At 34.6% G+C, this 19,807-nt stretch overlaps 1 protein-coding gene across 1 annotated transcript; it reads right to left on the bottom strand.

Moving 5' to 3' along the window:
* Positions 1–12,545: 12,545 nt before the first annotated feature.
* Positions 12,546–19,595, bottom strand: LOC131616437 (microtubule-associated protein 70-2-like). The gene is made up of 11 exons (XM_058887763.1): positions 19,074–19,595; positions 18,877–18,962; positions 15,387–15,452; positions 15,130–15,300; positions 14,842–15,012; positions 14,585–14,740; positions 14,324–14,470; positions 14,139–14,210; positions 13,530–14,057; positions 13,248–13,441; positions 12,546–13,172 (listed from the first exon to the last, which is right to left on the bottom strand). Exons 1-11 carry the CDS (start codon positions 19,276–19,278, stop codon positions 13,133–13,135), a joined length of 1,836 nt encoding a protein of 611 aa, XP_058743746.1. The 5' UTR covers positions 19,279–19,595; the 3' UTR covers positions 12,546–13,132.
* Between the last annotated feature and the right edge of the window lie 212 nt (positions 19,596–19,807).

The raw sequence follows: 19,807 nt of genomic DNA, 5'->3' as shown, positions 1-19,807 counted from the left end.
TATTGTTGAATTCTAATTTCGCTAATAGCTATATAATTTAATATTTTAGTATTATTATTTTTTAATTACACCTCCCTAATTTTGAGGCCCCCATTTTGTTGAGGCCCTGGGCTGTGGGCCTGCTTGCCCTGGCCCAGGGCCGGCCCTGCCAAAGGAGTTGGTATATGTGTTGGGACTTTCGACTATATTTATATTATTCATGTTTGAAACTCTGTTATTTTTTATTTTTTATAGAAGAAATTACATAAACATGTACAAATGAGAAAGGGAAACATTTCATTTTATAAAAACAAAAGCAAATTTCAACTAAGAGGATATTGACTATTTCAAAGTGTTGTGTGAGATTTTTGAAATTACATTTTTCAATATGATAAGTTTAAATGTTGAACAAAAATAAAGTCTATAAAGCTAAAAAAAAAAATAGGGATGATTAAAAAGCAAAAACTTAGTTACGATGAATAAGGAGGTTTTTCTTTTTGAGCTAATCAATCTTGAGTATATGTTTTTGTTTTGTGTTTAGGAGATTTTGGTGTTTTGTATTTTTCTGATAAGTAGTTTATATGGTATTTCATCCGTCTCAAAATAAATGTCGTTTAAGATTGTTATACACAGATTAAGAAAAATAATAATTGAGTCAATAAATATAATATTTTTATAAAATTATCTTTAATTACTAATGATTGTTATATATTGTCATGATTTAAAAAGAGTATAGATAAAGGGTAGAGTTAGTAAAAGTTAGTTAATATTGTATTGGAAAAGTAAATAGACTATTATTTTAAGATAACTTTTTATGACTAAAAAATACTTATTTTAAGACAGACTGAATATGATATAATTAATTCTATTATAATTTAGCACTGCTTGTACTTGCTCTATTTTTATTTTAAATCTTTTTTTTTTTTAAAATCTATCTCGAGTCACAACTCTATATTGGTGAATAATGATGCAAAGAATTTGTTGCAACTAACAAAGAATCTTTGATAGAGATAAACATGAATGAAGATAATATTCTTGAAAATGCTATAACAATATTAAAAATGTTAATCGGGTCATTCAAATTAAACTCGAAATAATGCCAAAGAAGATAGTTTAAGCTCAACGTATAAGTGTGATTGCCTAATATTTGTTGGTGCACAAGAATGAAAGATGATAACAAAGAGATTAAACAAAAGAATAACAGCGCAAAAGAATGAGAGAATAATTGTTGTGTTCTCTATTACTTGTTAATAAATGATAGCTACTACAAGACTATTTATACAAAAGAAAAACTGCCACATAAGCCCTAATAGAGTAAACTTAGTGAACAAGTTTAAGGTACAAACAGTACAATACTAAGAAATACTAAAGTACCCTTACTAACTAAATAGCTAAGCTAATAGGACCCAGAAGGTAGAACTTCTGGTCAACAATATCTTCTGAGTAACCATCAGAAGATCAACCCTCATCAGAACTTCTGATGCTCATCTTCTGAATATGAATTACTCTTCAATACCATCCCTTAATTCATATTCTTTAATCAAAGCTGACAACGCCAATTCCATTCCTTAAGAGCAGAAATCGATCTGTCTTGATTGCCTTTGTCAGAACATCTGCCATCTGCTTTTGGGTGATACATTGCACAACCTCTAATGTTTCATTCTGGACTTGGCTTCTCAAGAAATGATACTTAGTCTTAATATGCTTGGTTCTTCCATGTAACACAGGATTCTTGGCAAGATTGATTGCAGACTTGTTATCAATCATCAGCTTCAGAGGCTTCTTCACTTTAATCTTCAGATCTTCTAATAAGTTCAGAAGCCACACAGCTTGACATGCAGCTATAGCGCCTACAATGTACTCAGCTTCACATGTTGATAGAGCAACAGCCAACAACAGCTTGCTTCTTGGAACTCCAAGAAATAGGACCTCCCAGAAACATAAACAAATATCCAAAGGTACTCCTTCTATCAACTCTGTCTCCACACCAATCAGAGTCAGAGTAACTCAATAACTCTGGTTCTTCCTTTCTCCCAGAAGGAAACAATATGTCAAACTTCAGAGTTCCCTTGATATATCTCAAGATTTTGACAGCAGCTTGATAATGGGACCACTTAGGTTTACTCATGAACCTACTAACCAATCCAACTGCATAGAATATATCAGGCCTGGTATTACACAAATACCTCAGAGAACCCACCAGTTGTTTGAAGATCGTAGCATCAACATCTTCACCTTCAGAGTCAGAGTCCAATTTCTGATTCGTTTCTGACGGTGTAACAACAGCTTTGCGATTCTCCAGCTTGAACTTCTTCAGAAATTCTAACTCATACTTCAGCTGATGCATAATGATACCATCTCGTGAGTACAGAATCTCCATCCCTAGAAAATATGACATTTTTCCAAGGTCTGTAATCTCAAACTCATTCATCAGCACCTTCTTAAACTTCATCAGATCTTCTAGACAACTCCCTGTAAGCAATATGTCATCAACATAAAGACATAACAGAATCATATTGCTTCCAGAATGTTGCACATAAACTCCATGTTCCATATCACACTTCTGAAACCCTTGCTTCTTGAAAAATGAAACAATTTTCAAATTCCAAGCTCTGGGTGCTTGCTTTAATCCATATAGAGCTTTGTGTAATTTGTACACCATCCCTTCCTGATTCTTTTTCACAAAGTCGGGGGGTTATGACACGTATACCTCCTCTTGTAATGGACCGTTCTAAAATGCAGACTTTACATCCAGATGCATCAAGGACCAATTCCTATTTGCAGCTAACGCAATCACCAGTCTGATTGTTTCATGTCTAGCTACAGGAGCAAACACCTCAAAGTAATCTAGTCCAGGTTTCTGAAGAAAATCTCTGGCCACTATCCTTGCTTTGTGCTTACCAACTGATCTATCTGGCTTCACCTTTACCTTGAAAACCCATCTGAAGCTGATGTCTTTCTTCTTCTTTGGAAGTTCTGTCAGCTTCCAAGTCTTGTTTCTTTCTATAGCCTCAAGTTCTTCTTTCATGACATTCATCCAGACTTTCTTCTTGAGCGCTTCTTCAATACCCACTGGTTCAGAGTCTACTAACATGGCACACTGAATGACATTTCCCTATGAGTCAACTTCTGTGTCTTGAAACATGTCAAAATTTGCAAACCTTCAAGGTATAGTTTTGACTCTTTGTGGCCTTTGAGCTACTTCAGAGTCACCTACTCCAGAGTCACCACCTCCAGAGTTATTTCCAGAAGCTTGTCCACCAGACTCTTCATCTTCAGAGTTTTCCCTTCCAGAATCATGACTACCACCAGACTCTGGATCATCATCAGAATCTGGATCAGAATCAGATTCACCATCTGACTCATCTTCAGAAGATTCTTCATCTTCTGACTCTAACTCTTCTTCAAAAGTTATCTCTACATCAGAAGTTGCTTGAGACTCTCTCCAATCCCAAACTTCTGATTCTTTCACAATGACGTCTCTGCTGACTTCAACTTTGTTAGTCTCTGGACAATAGAGCTTGTATGCACCTGTATTGTGGTACCCCACAAATAACATCACTCTGCTCCTATCATCCAACTTCTTCCTTCTAGCTTCTGGAACATGTTTGTAACACACAGAACCAAAAACCTTCAGATGACTAACACTTTGCTTCTCTTTAGTCCACTTCTCTAAAGGAACAATTTCCTTCAGCATCTTTGTTGGACACTTGCTGAGCATATATGCTGCAGTAGCAACAGCTTCTCCCTAGAGATTGTGAGAAAGCTTATTCTCTTTTAGCATACTTGTCGTCATATCAAGCAAAGTACGGTTTCTTCGTTCAGCCAGACCATTGTGTTGTTGAGTATAAGGAGAAGTAACCTCATGCTCAATTCCATTATCATCACAGAACTTCTGGAATTCTGTAGAGTTATACTCATCTCCACCATCCGTTCTGAGAATCTTTATCTTCTGACCACTCTGCTTCTCAGCCTTCACCTTGAACTTCTAGAATTCTGTGAACACCTCAGTCTTAAGCTTGATAAGTGTTACCCACGTCATTCTTGTGAACTCATCCACAAAAGACACAAAATACATATTTCCTCCAAGTGAAGGTTCTGGAAATGGTCCACACACATCAGAGTGCACTACTCCCAGAGCATGCTTTGCTCTTGGAGCAACTTCGGATACAAATGGCAATCTGGGTTGTTTGCCTTTCATGCATACCTCACATGACTTCTCAGGCTTCACAATCTTTGGAATGCCATGTACAAGCTTCTTAGAACTTAGATGCCCTAGGCTTCTATAGTTCAAGTGCCCCAACCTCTTATGCCACAGCTTACTATCACCTTCTGAGCCTTCTGCACTCAGATACTCTGTTTCAGCCGTTTCTACATTCACCTTCAATGTTCTGTTGCTTCCCTGTTCAGATTGCATAATCAACTTCTTATTGGAATCATACAACTACAAGAGGTTATTCTTCATAACAACTGAGAAACCTTTTTCAATGAGCTGGCCCACACTTATCAGATTGCTTTTAATTCCAGGGACATACCAAACATCTTTGATCAGAACATTCTTCCCATTCTTCACTCTGACTTTGACATTTCCCATTCCTTTTGCATAAAGGTATTTATCATCAGCACATCTAATCTTTGTCCTCCTTTCAGAGTCAAAATCTATCAGCCATTGTTTGTTTCCAGTCAAGTGATTTGAACACCCAGTATCCATATACCACCACTCTGACAAACATCTTCTGTCAGACTCTGAAGCCATCAATAGCACAGGTTCATTATCTAAATCACCTCTAGCTATATTTTTTTCTTCTAATTTCCTTCCTTTGTTTGCCAAACCGTCTCTAGCAAAATGGACAAACTATTTGCAACAGTAACATTGAACTTTCTTCTTCTCCTTTCCCTTCTGACATTTCTTCTCATCAGAAGTTGAGGTTTCCTTCTGGAATCTATCACCACGTCTGTTCTTGGACTCTGACCAAGAATGCTTCTGGTCCTTATTGACAAAATAAGCTTTCAGAGCGCTTGCTCAACTTCCCTTTCAGAAGTTCTTTCAGTCAGACGCAACTCTTGTGCTTCTAGACTGCTTTGCAACTCTTCTATTCTCATGGTTTCCAGATCTTTAGAATGTTCAATAGATACAACAATATAATCAAATTGAGGAGTAAGTGACCTCAATATCTTCTCTATGATTAATTGTTCAGAAAGGGTTTCTCCACAAACCTTCATCTCATTAGTGATCAAAATCACTCTAGAGATATACTCAGAAACTTTCTCATTGTTCTTCATGTTGAGATTCTCATATTGCTTTCTCAGGGATTGAAGCTTCACCTTCTTCACTTATACGTCGCCACCGTAACACCTGACCAGTATATCCCACGCCTCCTTTGACGTCATAGAATAAGCAATCTTCTCAAACACATTCACATCCACACATTGATGGATGAAGAACAACGCCTTCTGATCTCTCTTCCTCGTTTCTCTTCGCGCTTCTCTTTGTTCTTCCGTTGCATCCGCTACAACCGGAACATATCCTTCAGTGACAAGATCTAGAACATCTTGAGCACCAAATAATACACGCATTTGAATCATCCATCTATTCCAGTTTTTACCATCAAGAATTGGAAGTTTGGTATTCAAGTTGCTTCCACTCATCTTCAAACTTGTGCAGAAAAACAGATTTCACTCACACTCACACAGTGTTTCCCAAACCCACAAACAACCAAGAAAAATGTGATTCAACACAACTTTGTTTCCCAAAAACAAAATCAATCACACAGTCACACAAACTCACGTTCACTCGTGTTTCCCTGTGTTTGGAACCAGAGCTCTAGATACTAATTGTTGGTGCACAAGAATGAAAGATGATAATAAAGAGAATAAACAAAAGAATAACAGCGCAAAAGAATGAGAGAATAATTGTTGTGTTCTCTATTACTTGTTAATAAATGATAGCTACTACAAGGCTATTTATACAAAAGAAAAACTGCCACATAAGCCCTAATAGAGTAAACTTAGTGAACAAGTTTAAGGTACAAACAGTACAATACTAAGAAATACTAAAGTACCCTTACTAACTTAATAGCTAAGCTAACAGGACCCAGAAGGTAGAACTTCTGGTCAACACTATCTTCTGAGTAACCATCATAAGATCAACCCTCATCAGAACTTCTGATGCTCATCTTCTGAATATGAATTACTCTTCAATAATATTAACATATAAAAGTTCACAAATGAAGATATTATAAGTTTATAGGATTGAAATTTGTAGAAACAACAAAAGAAAACGAGCAAACATCAATTATAATTTCAACTCTTCTTACGATGATCCTACAAAATATGAATTTTTTGAGAGAATCCTAGATTAATATGACTGAGAATGAAGTAATTGATGATTTGAAGGATGTAAATCAAGTTCTTAATGACTAACAAATTCAATTGATGATTCGAAGAAAAAAAACAAACAAAAACAACCCATCTAAAGCTAGCAAGAGGAATTATACTACCAAATTTAATTTGGATGTAATTGATCCGAGTGTTTGGATTTTTTTTTCTTTTCTTCTTTATAATTAGTATATAATTGAATTTCTCACAATGTCATGCATTAGCATTATTTTGAAAAACCTTTTTTCATGATGATGATGTGAATCAAATCACACTATCATGGTGAATCATTTCATCACATCCTTATCCCGCCATGAGTTGTAGGATTTACTTATGATTTTGAGCGAGTCGATTCATGTTGATCAAGTCTTGATTTTAACTTTGTGGGTTGAATCAAGTTTTTTGAGTTAGTCGATTCATGTGAAACAAATCACATCTACCTTGAATCAATCCATTCTTTCTTTTCTCTATTTTCTTCCTCTGAATCTAATCACGTTTAGCTTGTGAATCAATTTATTTTGTGGCTTTTCTATCAACTCATGTATTGAATCATCGTGATTTTTCTACATTACTTTCAGTTATTTTTGTGATATTGTCTTGAGTATCTATATAAGTTTTGGCTCCATGTTTAAAACATATTTTGACTATTGACTCAAGGAGATAACTTATTCTAAATCATCAAAGAATGGACCTAAATCAGAAAGCGTGATATGATATGTAGCTTCAATTGCTTCTATCTTCTTAGAATCATGTTGTAAATAATAGTGTATCTCGCTTAAGATTAAAATATATACACACACTCACAAAATAGTTTTTTAAACACCACTCTTTCCAAACCTCTTAAGAAGACTTTCTTAAAAAAGGGAAAATGTTTTTAATTTGGATAGTCACTTATGGTTATGTGCATATATAATCGATAATGAAGCACATCCCTACCATAATCGATTATGGATGTGTTATACATAATTATGTACCTATTTAAGATTGAGTAATCGATTATGGTTGTTATATAATTGAATATGATGCATATTAAGTCAAATGTTTCCTAAAATTATTTCAAATAATCTATTATGGATATGAAATAATCGATTATAGATTAAATAAAAACTATAGTGATATATTTGTGAGGACCCATAAGGGGCGATGAGATCATATTGCCCATAAGGGGCGACATGATCATATCGCCCACAAGGGGATGAAATCGACTGCGACACACCCCACTCGTCCAGGATAGGAAAATATGGGAAGTGATGTGTCGTGATTAGAGATAATGCAGAAAATGAGGCAAGAAAATAACCTACGTCTCCTTAAAAAGTATGGATTCAACGGGGTGGACGATTTCTATTTCTGAGAAACCCTAAATCCAGACCCATATGACTCTATAAATATCTCAACCTTAGGGTTGAGAGTGGACAATTGAATATTCACCAAACAATACCCTTTTAATAGATTTTCTCACCCTCGTGAGTTGTCTGTAACCCCAGAGAAAACACCTCCAAAACAAGTATTTTCACCCTCGTAAGCTTGCCCTAACATCCCAAAGCACGAAAGCCTCTTGCAACTCCTACCAGCATAGGGTTGCTACGCACTTGTACTTTTTCTAATAAGTACAACGGCGTCCCCAATAAAACTGACATGTGCCGCACCTTCCAATATTACCACCACTTTTATCGTTTTCTCTCAAAATTGTCCAAGAAAGATCCAACTTTCATAGTTAACACTATTACCAAAGGTTTCACCAATGGAGGAAATTCCAGCTTTTCCTAGAGAAAATACACCATGCATGTTTTAATTGCGAACATAATATCCCTTGGCCTCTCCAAATCCACGCGGAGAGGACCAAGATCTAAAATCGTTTTCTCTAACAATGACGCCATCAGAGTCTACCCTCACGTTGATGACCCCATGGTCATCATGGTGTAATACGATAATTAGAATATTAAGAGAGTCTTAATAGATTTGGGAAGTTCAACAAACATCATAGTCTAGAGCACCTTCCATAATCTCCAACTTGATTTCGACAACATTAAGGCATTATTAAGCTCGCTAGTAGGCTTGTTAGGCGAGCAGGTGCAAGTAAGGGGTCACATAACCCTAGAAATGACATGCACAACAAGAGGAAATTCCAAGGCGATCAAAATCAATTACCTTGTGGTGTAATTAACGTCAACCTTGGCAGGCCTCCATCAATTCATTAGTGCGATTATATCCATCCAATACCTAATTTTAAAATACTCGTTACCCGGAAGGCCCTTTGCTCCATCAACATCATTTGCTCCTTCATATGAATTACCTAGTGTTGTGAAGGTCTATATGGACATTTGTATTAGTCAGATTCAGACATCGGCCTAGATTAGATAGGATAACCTCATTGCCCATCTTGATGCTGAAGCTGTTGAAACTAGAGCAAAGGAAGAATGAGTGGTTGCTAGAGAAGACCAGATGATTGCCTTGGAAGCATCAAGGAAGCCATTGAGTCACTTAAGGATTAACCTTGATCTTGATTTTGATCCTACCCCTGATCATTTCCCATCTAACCTTCTATAGCCTAGTATACTATATCATATCATATTATATCATATCATTATTTGTATCATTATCATTCCTTATGTTTATCCCCTCATGTATGACTATGTTGATAGTTATTATTATTTTTGGTACTTTTTTGTCGTTATCTAGCTATTTTGGATAATATTTCGTATGGCATAATTTTGCCATTATTCTATGGTTGATGTTTTATCTATATTGTTGTTTTCTAGTTTATCTTGTATCTTGCTTTCCTGAAATTATGTTAAATTATGTTGATTATATGTTTACATGTTCAAGTGCAATATTTCTAATTTAAATTGGTTTATTATTTTGTATGGCATTCCGTATAGGCTTATTTGTCACTTTGAATCCATCTCTATGTGTGTCGCATCTGTTTTTGACTTTATCTCTTTTTTGATATTTCTCGAAAGGGGGAGAATGGCTGCCATATTATCATTATATGTATGCGCTTTAAGTGTTTAATAAGGGGGATTGGGAGCTCGGAATTCCACATGTGTATTAACAAATTTTATGTGATGTTCAATAAGTTCAGAATCCATTTCATCCTTGAATCACAAATTACAAATTTCAACTTACACTCAAATCAAATAACAATAATATCCCAAGTTTTTTAAACATAAACAAAGGGCAGACTGAAATTCCATTGCAGTCGGTATCATTATTTTGATTTTCTGTCTATTATTTGTTGTGTGTGTTTGTAATTTGATTTATCGTGCTTGTATTATTTGTTTGTAATTTGTATGTAAATTTATTCCTCATTTGTTAGATATGTACCATAAGATACCTCTCAAGTTAATCCTTATACTTGGGTCCATATAAATGTGTTTTAGCCTTTTTATAATTTGATACAAGTCAAAATATTTAGCGTTATTTGAATCTCAAGTTAGAAGACTTGAATCAAGGTTTTTAGGAGTCTTTATTAGAATCAAGGATGTTGTGATTCGAATCAGGAACTTGCTTGTGAGTGAGAAATGTATTCCTGTCAGTGTGATTCGAATACAGAAGCTTAGGATCCGAATTACACTACTTATTGACTCGAATCACATGATTGGTGATTCGAATCAAGTCGTCCGAATTTCTTTAAAACTAAGTGTAATTTGAATCACACATTGCTTGACTTAAATCACACATCCAAACTTTATTCAAATCACTAGTAACAAAATTTTTCACTTCACTACCTTTGATTCACATCATTCTTTCTTTGATTCAAATCACAATAACTCATGATTTGACTCAAATCACATTGTTTTTTTCTCATCTTTTTATGCCTTGCCTCTAGTACCAATTTAAACCCTTTTCAAACCCTCTCATTTAGATTGATGTTTTTTTTTTATTGAGATCATGCCATAACCATAAATGGCGATCACATTTGAAAGAAACTTTTTGATAAGTCATTAAATGTTTCTGTTTTGAAAATCCAAAAGAAAAAATCATCTAAACCCAATCTTTCTTTGTCTAGAATCTTGAGAGAAATCATTTCTCATGAAATAATTTATTCATTCACCAACAAAGTATCTCTAAAATTCAACCTGGTGAAAACCTCCTAAAGTGTTGAGAGTGTGAGAATTATACAGTTGTGTGAAATCCTTTAGATAATATCAAAAAATCATTGTCATGAGTCTCAACTCTAAAGAGTGAGTTTCAGAGGTAGAATGAAGTGCATTAGGGAATCTAATATTTTTTGTGTGAAATTTTGTTGTTTGTAGCAAAATAAAGGAACGATTCTTGTTCACATTGTTGGATGGTACTTATCAAACAAGAGAAGAGTTTTCTTCATACTCCAATGAAGACTTTGGAGGATCCGAGTAAAGTCTTCGTCAGAATCCATAAAGAATGTTGCAAAATTGAAGCTTAGAGCAGATCATTTGGTCTATCATTTTAATAGATTAAGATCAATGAAAATCTTGAGTATTAGCATTTGAATAATCTGGATAATTTAACCTAGAAATCAAGAAAAACATTCTTCCTATAAATGCCTAGTTTCACATATAATAATGAGAAAAATTAATTGCCAAGGAATTTACATAAAAGTCCTAGTCTTAACTAACCGTACAAAACATAAGACTATTTACAATGGAGGTGTTGAATTTTTTTTTTCAATAGTTGAATTGGTACAATGGTGTGTTGAATCATATGTTGAAAGTGATGTGGATTATTTAGTGTTGAAAACATTCAACATGTTGAATGGGAAATTAGTGGGGGCCACATAATATTTTTGGCAAATTATTATTGGTTGTTGTGAGTGTTAATATTTTTATTTCATGATAATTATTTAATGTCATTTATTTTATAGTAAATAAATTTTTTATTTATTTTTATTTTGACCAAAATTCATCATTTTTTTTGGCTTATAAATAGAGACTTGGTTCATTTGATTTGGACACACCAAAAAATTCCACTTTTTTCATAATTTTTCATAATTTCAATTGATAATAATATTAATATATAATTAATAATATTAAAATTCATCATTTTTCATAATTTCAATTGATAATAATATTAATATATAATTAATTTTAATATATAATCATAAAACAAAAATACAAAAGAAAATAAGAATATGAAATAAAAGTAGTGGGGTAGGGTGTTGAATTTTATTAAACAAAACTATTGTAGTGAGTAAAAGTTGAATGTGTGTTGAATTATTATGTGGAAGAGAGAGAAGATGATGTGGAGTATAAAAAGTGAAAAAGTAGGGTGTTGAATTTGGAAACCATTGTAAATAGTCTAATAACACCAATTTTGTATTGATCTCCTCCGCATTTATAAAATGTATGTAAACTAATTAGCAATTACTTAAGATGAAGCATTTATAGTAAGTATATTTTTCCAGATTTCTAAACTAAAGTGGCGTTCTCTTCCTCTATAGTACTTGCTCGGTTCCAAATTATTTGTCGCAATGACTCACTTCACACATATTAAAAAACAGTAATAAATGAAAGAGACAGAATTGTGATTTTACCAAATTATCCTGATTAACTATTGGTGTATTATAAATAACATAACGGGTCATGCTAACGAGTGCCCCAGGGGCACTCTTTAAGCATTCTAAATAAAGAAAATATTCTTTCAAAAGTTCACCATTTCAATTTTCGATGCATTAATTACGCATATTTCCAAGAAAAACTTACTTTTTAAAGCTATTAAAGAGTGCCCCTGGGGCACTTGTTAGCATTTCCCATAACTTTAATATTAAGTGAGAAAACAATAAATTAAAAAATATTTATTAGAGGATATAATTGAAAGATTAAATATAAAATTGTATTGGTAATATAAAGTGACAATTATTTTAAGACAAATTATTTTTTTCAAATGTGACATTTATTTTGGGGGAGGGAGTATTATATATATACCTCTTATTTCATTGATCACCTCACGAAAACATAAAAGATATTCCTCATGGTATCAAAGCTACATCTGAACCATCCCTAACTTATGTACACATTTTGTTTTCACATTGACAACGCTTTGGAACACAAGAAATCCAACACAAAAGTAGTTCTAAACATACCATAAATCATGCTATCAACATGTGATTACTGACTTTAAAGCTCTAATTTCTAGCTTCTCAAAATCACTGTTGGATTCTATTGGAAAGTAAGAGTGGAAAACTCAACGTAGAAACATAGACCCATCCAAAAATCTGAATTACTGCTGAATTGCAAGGGAGAGAGGGGAACTAAATTTTCTTTAACTTTGGTGATAATTTATAGGTTAAACATAAGCAGGTTTATGATTCACTCAAATAAATTTATAATAATCAGCTCGAAACTAAGAACTTATAACACAACCAAATATGCTTAGATCTGAATATTACAAAGATATTATGAAACTTGAACCAACACAATCACCCGATCTGCGAATTGCAAATATAAACTGCAAAAAGGAGTGAAGAAGAGAGAAAGCTACCTATACAAACACACAACCACTCAAGAAAAACTGAAATGTTAACCAAGTTAATTGTCTTCTATTGCCTTCCTTCTTTATCGATCTCTCTATGCAGAGGACGCAGCAACAGCCTAGGTCAGATGCACACGGTTTCCTGAATTCATTTTCTTATCCTCTATCCATGGCCAACATCAGAAACTGGTTGTCGGTAATGCCAGTTACAATCTTATAATCAATTGGACACAAGAAGCAGAAGAATAAAACACAGTAGCGCAGAAGAATGATGCCTATGAAAGTTTGCTCGATACTACCAAGTGCCACTGTAATAAACTTGATGTTATTGTGTGCTGCGTGTTAACCCTCCACGTGTAACACTTCTGTGCAAATGAAAGGTTTCATTAGTCATCCCGCGGGAAATCAGAAAAGTAGAAAGGTAAGGAGGCCCTAATCACCTTCCAGAAATTAGCTGAGTCTGAGCACTGTTTGCAGGGCCCTTTATATTGCTGAAACGCTTTGCTCTACTCTCCTGTTCTTTCTCCACACGCATAGCAGCAACCTCCTTTTCCATGTTAGCTACTTCCCTTCTCATCTTCTTTGCCTCAACTTCCATGGCTTTGGTTAATGTATCTACCTTCTTTGCTAGCATCTGACAAATCATGACCATTGGAAATAATTAGCTAAGATTAATTTGTTAAGGATTAATAACCAATAATATTAATAAACAGAATGCTAACCTCAATAGCATCATCTTTATCTTTTAGGCTTTGATCTTTCTCATTAACAGCTTTCCTCAAGGCCATGACCTCTTTCTGCAGGAGTTCATGTAAAACACCTGAAACACTATCCTCTGTATCCACTGTTGAGAATTCATTTGCCTTATCATCTGAATCTTCTTTCCAATTAACATCTGCTTCTCTCTCTCTGGTTTCTTCAAGAGATTCGTTAAAAGAATGACTTTGAGATGCTCCGTTCAGCTGCATTTTACTCCTCTCCAGTGACCTTGAACCTCCATCAAAAGATTTAGATGTTCCTTTGGCATTCTTCAATACTGCACTAGACGATAAAGATGGCCTTAATTGAAAGGATGGTAACCTCTTAGGCAAAAACCCATTAGAGGTTGGTTTTGAGAAAGCATCAGCTCCACCTAGAGATTGTCGACGAGAATTGCTCACACTTCTTCCCTCTGGGGTACTGCGATTACTGCCATTAGAAGTCCCCCTCAAACTCTCCTCTAGAACTTTAAGCCGTAATTGATATTTTTCCTGAAAATTTTAAGTATACCTTGAATAATTTAAGAACTAATATTCTATTATAACATTAATATATATGAACCGGAATATTACTTTCAACTGTGCTTCAGATTTTGCTCTGCGCTCAACTATAGCAAATTTGTCACGAAGTTGCTGCATTTCCCCCTATACGAATGCAGAAAAACTATGTAAAATAAGAAAAAAGAGGAAGAAAGGAGAATTTAATAAAAGCTCAACCACGACAAGTTAAAAAGCAGAGTAAAACAAAGCAACATTACCTGCAAGAATCGACGTTCTTCAAGCCATTGTTTGACAGGCATCACTTTATCATTAGAATCTTTCCATTCATTTGCAACCACCGCAGCTACTCTGTTTGCTGATACCTTGGCACGGGCCAACTCCCGTTCAAGAGTTTTTATTTCTTCCTAAAGAAATGTCAAAAGACAATGTTAAAATAAATATAATATTAACTAGATGTGAGGAGATATAATAAATAAAACAGCTGGGAGATTTAAATAACTGAAGACGTTAAACATTACATTCAATTCTTGAACTTTCCTCTGATAATCTCTAACTGCATTTGCAGCTGCACCGCCAGCAAGGACAGCCTCTTCTAACTCCCTTACAGTTTGGGTGAGCTTTTCAACCTCTGCCACCTTTAGTCTATGCATTCTGTCCAGTATTTTATTTTCTTCCTGAGAGAAGTGGTGATGAAACAAAAAGTTAAAAGAAAGTTACATATTTAAGGTGCTCTTAAGCTGGGGAAGAAAAAAAAAATCATACAGGATTGAGATACCTGGCAAATCTCAATCTGTTTCATCAGCTCTTGATTTTTGTTTTGGAGATCATCCACCATTGAGGCCTTAAGCAAGGCAACCTGAACAGTTTTTTCAGCTTCAAGTAGTGCCGCTTCTTTGGATTTGGTAAGACGGTCTAAGGCTTTGTTATCATCTTGTAATTTTGCAATCTGCAAGGAATACATAGAAGAAAATTAAACCTAAAATCATTTAAAAAAGACAGATTCAGTCCCTCTATCAATTCTCTCTGAAGGATTACAACATGACCTCCAAGAACGAGGGAATACCTCTTGCCGGGCGAGCTTTAGTTCAGCCTCCAAAGGAGCAAGAATTGCTTCTATTGGGGGCATGTCATCGTCCTTTTGAGCAGCATGTACCCTTCGAAGAGTAGCTTCAGCAGCAAACTGAGCTGCCATTGATGCTTTCTTTTCATCGTTGATTTTCTTTATTTCAAGATTCTGCCAAAATATTCAATTTAGTTGGTCTATAACTACACCAAGGAAACCAAATCACTACTAAAGTGGATAAAGGCTCTAAGTAATACTTTGCTTTCTAGAAGAGATTCCGTTAATTTTAGCTTTCCATCAACCTTTGACAGTTCATCTGTCAGCTGAAATAAAGCAAAAAGTAGAAAGGTGAGTTAGATTTCAAATTGCCATAAAGCATGCACAACAAAGCAATATGAAGAAAATGTAAAACTAGCATAACAAACATGAACAGGTACAAGCTTCGATGTCAAGTAATAACCAGATATAAAACAATGTGAAGAATGATTCATGTTTCCATAAAGCATGCAAACAGCACAATACGAAGAAAATGTAAAACTAGCATAACAAACACGAACAATTAAAAGCTTCAATATCAAAGTATAACCGTATCTACAAAAATGTGAAGAATGATTAAACTGAATAAAAGGAAAGTAAATCATCTTAACAATCAGATTGAATGCAAAACCCACTCAAAAATCAGAACCGGCGGTGATAATATAAATACTATCTTATAGAAGAAGAACTAAAGCAAAACAAACGGACAATAGAACATGGATAAATGAACTGGTAAAAATACATCAAAACTAAGGAATCTAGCAATTCAGCAAAGCAAAATAAAATTGTTGTATCCTGCAAAAAAACTAAATAGTAATTACATCAGAAACAAAATAGTTAAACCAATAACTTCATCTATTGTAGAATACAAAACCATTAAAAGAAAAATTGATATTATGAATAACTCAACACACATGTAGAATTAAGAGCGAAAATACAGGATTCCATAAAAACAAGGGGGGGAGAGAATAAGGATGAGTTATTCTTAAGAGCTGAGAAAAAGTAGTAGTCATTTAATAACTCTATTCCACTTCTTCCTCTTTTATTTGTTTGGTTTTACATTAAATATATGTTTTATAGATTATTCATACAATTAGTCTAAAAAATAATCAAATAGCGGTTATCCCGCTATCCCATTTTCGGGGTCGGCCGCTCCGCTATCTGGGATTGATAACTCTTAAGAATCAAGCAATTTAGTAGGGTAAAATACAACAGCCATTAAACTCCTTTCCGACAAGATGGAATCAACTGCATGGATCAAACATAAGCCCATAATATCCTGCCATGAATCAAGTTCAGTGAGAGACCATTTAACTATAAACCTCCTCTCTTACAGGTTTAGCGTATATTTTTGCATGGTTTCCCTCTCTCTAAATTGGACTATCACTCAGTCGTTCCTCCACAATAGGGCTTCACTAGTCTCTGATACAGTATTATCAAATATCCGCAACTGCGGCGCTACGGCGGATATACGTGGCGGTTTTTGGGCTCGCCACAATGGTAAATATCGGCCAATATTGCGGGTTTTTCCACCATAATCCGCTAGAACGGCGCGGCAAAGCATCCGGTATGGCAGGACTTTGGCTCTCCGTCATGGACAACACTGATATGATAACCATGCTAGACCAACTTAAGATAAGAGAATGTCATCTTTTCTACACTAGCAGCTGTCCCAACTTTTTCTCTAATGATTCCTATCATAATTATTATTTTCTTGTGTAACCCCTCATCCATTATAATATTCGCATTTCTACAACACAGAACTTACACTCTTGTTGGCTCTTTACTGCCCAATGTTCAGATCTATATAACATTGATAGTTTTATAGTAAAATCTTCTTTTAGACTTGAGTACTTTTCAAACACAAATCACCCTCAAGACATTTCTTCATTTATCAATCCATACTTCACATCTCCTTTTATCTCCTCATCGTTTTGTATAATGAACAAATGGTACTTAAGCCGAGGGACTTGTGATGAGATAGATATGTTTTCCAGTATTCACTTCTGAGCTAGGATTTCGGTCTTCAGACTTGCATTCCATATACTTGTTTTAATTCTATTTAAGCAAAAGTTGCGTGCTTCCAGAGCTAGTTTCCATGCCTCAAGCTTTCCCTTTATTGCTTCTCTCAACTCTAAGACTATATACAACGACAAAAAAGTATGCACTGTGGCATTGCTGCTTAGATATATTTAATTAGCACATCTAGAACAACGGTAGAAGAATAAGGGCTCACATTTTGATCCTTGGTGAATATTTATAGTTATATGGAAATATTTAGTTTCACTGCCTTGTGCTCTAATGCTAGTAGTGAGCTATTCTCTACTAGGTCAAAATGACATAGATTGATAGAAGTATTTTATCATGAAAAATAAAAAATTGCAGAATGACCTTGAATACAATATGAAACTATTGAATCTCCAAACTTCCTATATAGTAGACAAAAAAATGTATCAAAAGAAAAATCAATATTATCATGAAGTCAACACAAACCAAAAGTTAAGAATGAATGACAAGCATAAAAGAAAGAGAAAAGAATTCCCTTAAATGAGTATACCATAATTTGTTTTTATCTTTGATTTAAATAGTTACTATTTGCAAGGGAATTGATAGACATTAAATAGTTTCGAGTTTAAGTTAAAATAACTAGACTAAATTGTCCATTTTTGAAATACTCAAAATGTTATAAGCACTTATTTATGCATGGGGTTCAATTAAAAAGAAAAAAAATTAATTTCTCATTTGTTAAGAGTCCCACATCGGACAATATATGGCATGAACATGTGGTTATAAGTGGAGGGCAATCCTCACCCAACAGGCTGGTTTTGTAGGGATGAGTTAGGTCGAACCCACAATTTTAACATGACATCAAGAGTCTTATTTAAAATAAATGTTTCCAAAGAGCATCAAGACATAGAAAAATATCAAACTATTCTAGGTTTCTAATGTGTCAAGTCAAATGCCTTACTTTTCATTAAAGACTTTCTAATTTTAAATGGATTTTCTGCAAATGGTCAATGCAACATGAGAAAGAGTTTATCACAATGACTAAATGAGAATACCAGATTAAACTGAGGCGGGTGGTTTCTGCACAAATGTGAAAGGTAATACTAGTAGTATGAATGCAAACACCAAAGGGGCTTCTTTTCCAATGCATTCCCGTTTGTACTTAGACACAGCAATAAGAAACTATACATTTTTCATGTGCAACTTCAATGTTCAAACATTGTCACCGACTTTCCATACACTAAGGATCTGTTTGGATTGACTTATTTAAGTTTTACTTATGGGCATAAGCACTTGTGAGAGAGTGTTTGGGAGAGCGAATGGAAACACCTTATGATATGTCTATAAGTTATTTTCAACTTATTTCTATAAACTCTCCAGCTTATTAAAACAACTTATACTTTGTTTTATCTTTTGTTGTAGAAAAGTCTATACATAATAAGAATTTACATAATGTGTATACTATAAGCACATAACTAAGTTATTTATCTATCCATGATGCCAAAGACTTTCAAATATGCTAATGCTAATAACATGATCCAATTAGGAAATAAATTAATACTATCCTATACTCCCAACATGTAAATTAGTAATTAGTAATCAATAATTAATTTATTAACATAATAAAATATGGATAAACAATAGTAATAATAATAATCTCAAATCAAACTACAAGAAAAACGGCAAGTGAGAATTGAAGTTGACCTCTTCAACGGCCTTTTCTCTGAGTCTTTCAGAGTGCCTCAACGCTTTGATCTCGGCTTGTGCTTCTGATAATTCCCTATCCTTATCTGCACACACACACACAAACACGAACAATGTGAATGACCGTGAATTGAACTATTTATAAACAAAAAAAGAATTAGCTCTAAAACTCTTTGGATCGAGCAGCATTTTCGCACCTCGAACTTCATTCTCTAACCGATTAAGCTCCACCTTCACTGGATCCGAACCGTGCAACAGATTCATGAACTCATCAGCGTCCATACTCGGTTGCCTCGTGGAGCCGCGTCTCCTTAACGAGCTTTTCCCTTCCTTGAACGATCCAGACACCGAAAGCGGCGCCGGCGTCGCCATTTCACCTCCGTCGCCGGAAACATCCGCCATCGTTACTCCGATCTAGCCGAATTCCGTTACTCTCTCTCACATTCAAATGCTAGAGAGTCGAGATTTGGATTAGGAAAGAAATGGAAATTACATACAAGAACTAGAGTTTTAGAGAGAGAAAGTTGAGGTTGAAAACGGTGGATTTAGAGAGAGAAAGTGAGAGAATAAGATGCTTTTGGTTGTTTCTTCTTCGTTTTGTTTGCTTCTCTCTCTTTACCGTGTTTGCTTTCTCTTCTATCTTTCTTTCTTTCTTTCGCTGTCTAGTTTCTGATTTAAACGAGTGAGATTTAACGAATTAATTAACGAAAAAGTGAGTGAGCCAGTGACTGTGAAGTCTGAAGGTTTTGTTTGTGCTGACCGCTGAGAGAAGCTAAGCGGGTTCAAAAACAATATTTTAATTAAAAAAATAAAATAATAGCAGTGAGAAAGTAGTGAGACTGAGACCGAGTAACTAGTATTTACTAGACTATTCCATATATTTACGCTATGGGTTTGGTAACTATAATTTTAAACTTAAGGAGTATATCTT

The sequence above is a fragment of the Vicia villosa genome, linkage group LG7 (assembly GCF_029867415.1).
Source record: "Vicia villosa cultivar HV-30 ecotype Madison, WI linkage group LG7, Vvil1.0, whole genome shotgun sequence".
Taxonomy (NCBI): Eukaryota; Viridiplantae; Streptophyta; class Magnoliopsida; order Fabales; family Fabaceae; genus Vicia; species Vicia villosa.
Note: the sequence above shows the minus strand (reverse complement) of the source record. Positions and strands in the feature narration are given on the sequence as shown.

Excerpts from the sequence above, each read along its gene's own strand:
- LOC131616437 (XM_058887763.1), bottom strand. The coding sequence starts at position 19,278 with ATGGCGGATGTTTCCGGCGACGGAGGTGAAATGGCGACGCCGGCGCCG. Across the intron at positions 13,442-13,529 it reads ATAAAGATGATGCTATTGAG|ATGCTAGCAAAGAAGGTAGA; the intron begins GTTAGCATTCTG and ends ATGATTTGTCAG. Across the intron at positions 13,173-13,247 it reads ACTCAGCTAATTTCTGGAAG|AAGTGTTACACGTGGAGGGT; the intron begins GTGATTAGGGCC and ends TCATTTGCACAG.